Raw genomic sequence first — 2,387 nt, forward strand, 5'->3', positions numbered from 1 at the left:
ACTGTTTCGAAGCAGCTCTTGTGTCTGAAGAACCTTGAAACTCTGTTGCTGAGTGATGTTGGCCTTGCTGACAACATGAAATGGCTTGATACCAGATTTTTTCAACTCACGATATACAGCACTATAACTTCTCTTCTTTCCCCTTTTTGTTTCTAGTTCAAGCGTCAATTTATGTAAAGACTTTCTCGGTCTACCCACTGCCTCAGCTATGATGTCTTTTGACTCCTGAGAAAGGACTTCAGGCCTTCCAAGATTCTCACTCTTTTCACGATGACAGTCGTATGAATTTTTTTTCGATTTTATTTTAACAAAGGATTCATCTTTTAATATGTTTAGCTATCCAAGAGAGTGAAATGAAGGATGCGCCAGCATCCCTGTCCTCTCTGAAGGTTATAGCCCGGATTCGGTCAATCCATCTGATTTCCTCCGAGCCGTTAGCCATGGCTATATCTAACTCCGTCACTCAGTCTGATAATACGAGTAATGTAAAATGAAAACTAGCTTAATAGAAACTTAAGATAATGTACTTGGAGATAGGCTATAGCAGAAAACTTCATAACTTTTCATTTGTTCTGTGGAGGTGGGGCTCTAATTCCAAAACACCCGGTATACGTATTTCATATAGATTAAAAAATCAAAATACTGATTATACTTTGTGAATGAATAATATTTGGGATAGTCAGGATTTGCTTACCTTGGCATAAAACATTGATAAAAATACCCTGAAAATTGGAAAACAAAGCCAAACTCCCATGATTTCTTTCCGGTGTCCCCACAGAGAAAATAAGAGAATATTTGGATTTCATTTTCCCAACAGATTCAAATTCATCCAATACGAGAAGGTGAGCGACGACCTGGTGAACAGCCTCAAGGATATCATGGCCTTCGCGGGACTTGGAGTGACTGATCGTCAGATGAAGATCATTGGCAGAAAGAAGGGGAATCCCAACGAGCCTTTTATCACGAGGAAGAACTCTAGAAACCAAGTCAATAGATGGCGCAAGAAGGCAGACTTCCGTCAGATCTGGACATTTCAGAGGGAATGTCTGAAGCCCCTCTCTCAATTAGGTCTTCGAATCTTCAGTTCAAAAACGGAACTTGTAGATGTATCATTACCCCTGGTGGTGTCGGGAGACAAACTTTGATCAAGTATTTAGAATAGGATAGATTGTTCCACTTGAAATCGGATTTTTTTTCTATTGTCCTTTAGCACACCAGTAAAAGAGGGCTTCATTCGCATTATCATAATTTAAATCTCCCTAGCAGCACGACGCCATTAAATAAAAATGATCAGAGTATAACTGAAATAAATTTTGCCAGCAGAACAACACCGTTATAACAGTTAGAGAGCTGCAGTCCACATGAATGTTTTCAGTGCTGGCTACTCTTATCCTTTCAATGCCTAATCACTTGCAGCCCACGTCACTATGAATGAAGAAAGGTGCTTCACTAACAACACCAACAAAACTGTCATCAAACGAGAGCAGAACATTTCAAGTGCCCAGAATCAACCAAAGATGAAATTCCTACCTACTGGTACTAAGCCTCAAAGGCAACACACCAAATGTGTCTAATGACATCGCGCGCACAAAGATTATACCTACATTTAAAATCCAGTAGTAATGATTTCACGAAAGTTTTTTAAGCTCATGCATATGCGCTTTTTTCCGTCAAATTTCCCAAATGATGAAAAATAAAAGGCGGTCCTTTAAAGCTATCCCTGATGCTTTTTCATATGTAATAAATAAACACATTTCCCTAGTTATTTCTGCAAATCAGAATGTGCATTGGTACCGAGACAACTTCTTTTCATAAAAAATGAGCAATAATTATGATCTACTTCACTTCCTATTTTGACCAACCAAGTTTGTGATCCCTTGACTGTCAAGTTATACTTTGTAATCCCTTCCAAGTGATGAAACCTCATATGCCGCTGCTGCTGCTGCTGCTGCTAATAATAATAATAATAATAATAATAATAATAATAATAATAATAATAATAATAATAATAATAATAATGAGTGATACTTTCTCCTTGATTTAATTAAGGAGAAAGTATCACTCATTGATGTCGCAATACCATGGGACACCAGAGTTGAAAAGAAAAGAAAGGGAAAAAATGAATAAGTATCAAGACCTGAAAAGAAATAAGAAGGATATGGGATACGCCAGTGGAAATTGTACCCATAATCATAGGAACACTAGGCACGATCCCAAGATCCCTGAAAAGGAATCTGGAAAAACTAGAGGCTGAAGTAGCTCCAGGACTCATGCAGAAGAGTGTTATCCTAGAAACGGCGCACATAGTAAGAGAAGTGATGGACTCCTAAGGAGGTAGGATGCAACCCGGAACCCACACTATAAATACCAAGGCCAGCATACATTGG

General features: G+C 38.5%; 1 protein-coding gene across 1 annotated transcript in view; it reads left to right on the forward strand.

The window, feature by feature from the left end:
- LOC135225470 (carbohydrate sulfotransferase 5-like) overlaps positions 1 to 2,004 on the forward strand; it is a 51,143-nt gene extending 49,139 nt beyond the window's left edge. The window contains exon 5 of the mRNA XM_064264776.1: positions 818 to 2,004. Within this exon, the coding sequence (XP_064120846.1) occupies positions 818 to 1,145 (328 nt within the window). The 3' untranslated portion in view covers positions 1,146 to 2,004. The remainder of the gene's footprint in view (positions 1 to 817) is intronic.
- Positions 2,005 to 2,387: the final 383 nt, after the last annotated feature.

Source organism: Macrobrachium nipponense, chromosome 13 (genome assembly GCF_015104395.2).
Source record: "Macrobrachium nipponense isolate FS-2020 chromosome 13, ASM1510439v2, whole genome shotgun sequence".
In the NCBI taxonomy this organism is placed as follows: domain Eukaryota; kingdom Metazoa; phylum Arthropoda; class Malacostraca; order Decapoda; family Palaemonidae; genus Macrobrachium; species Macrobrachium nipponense.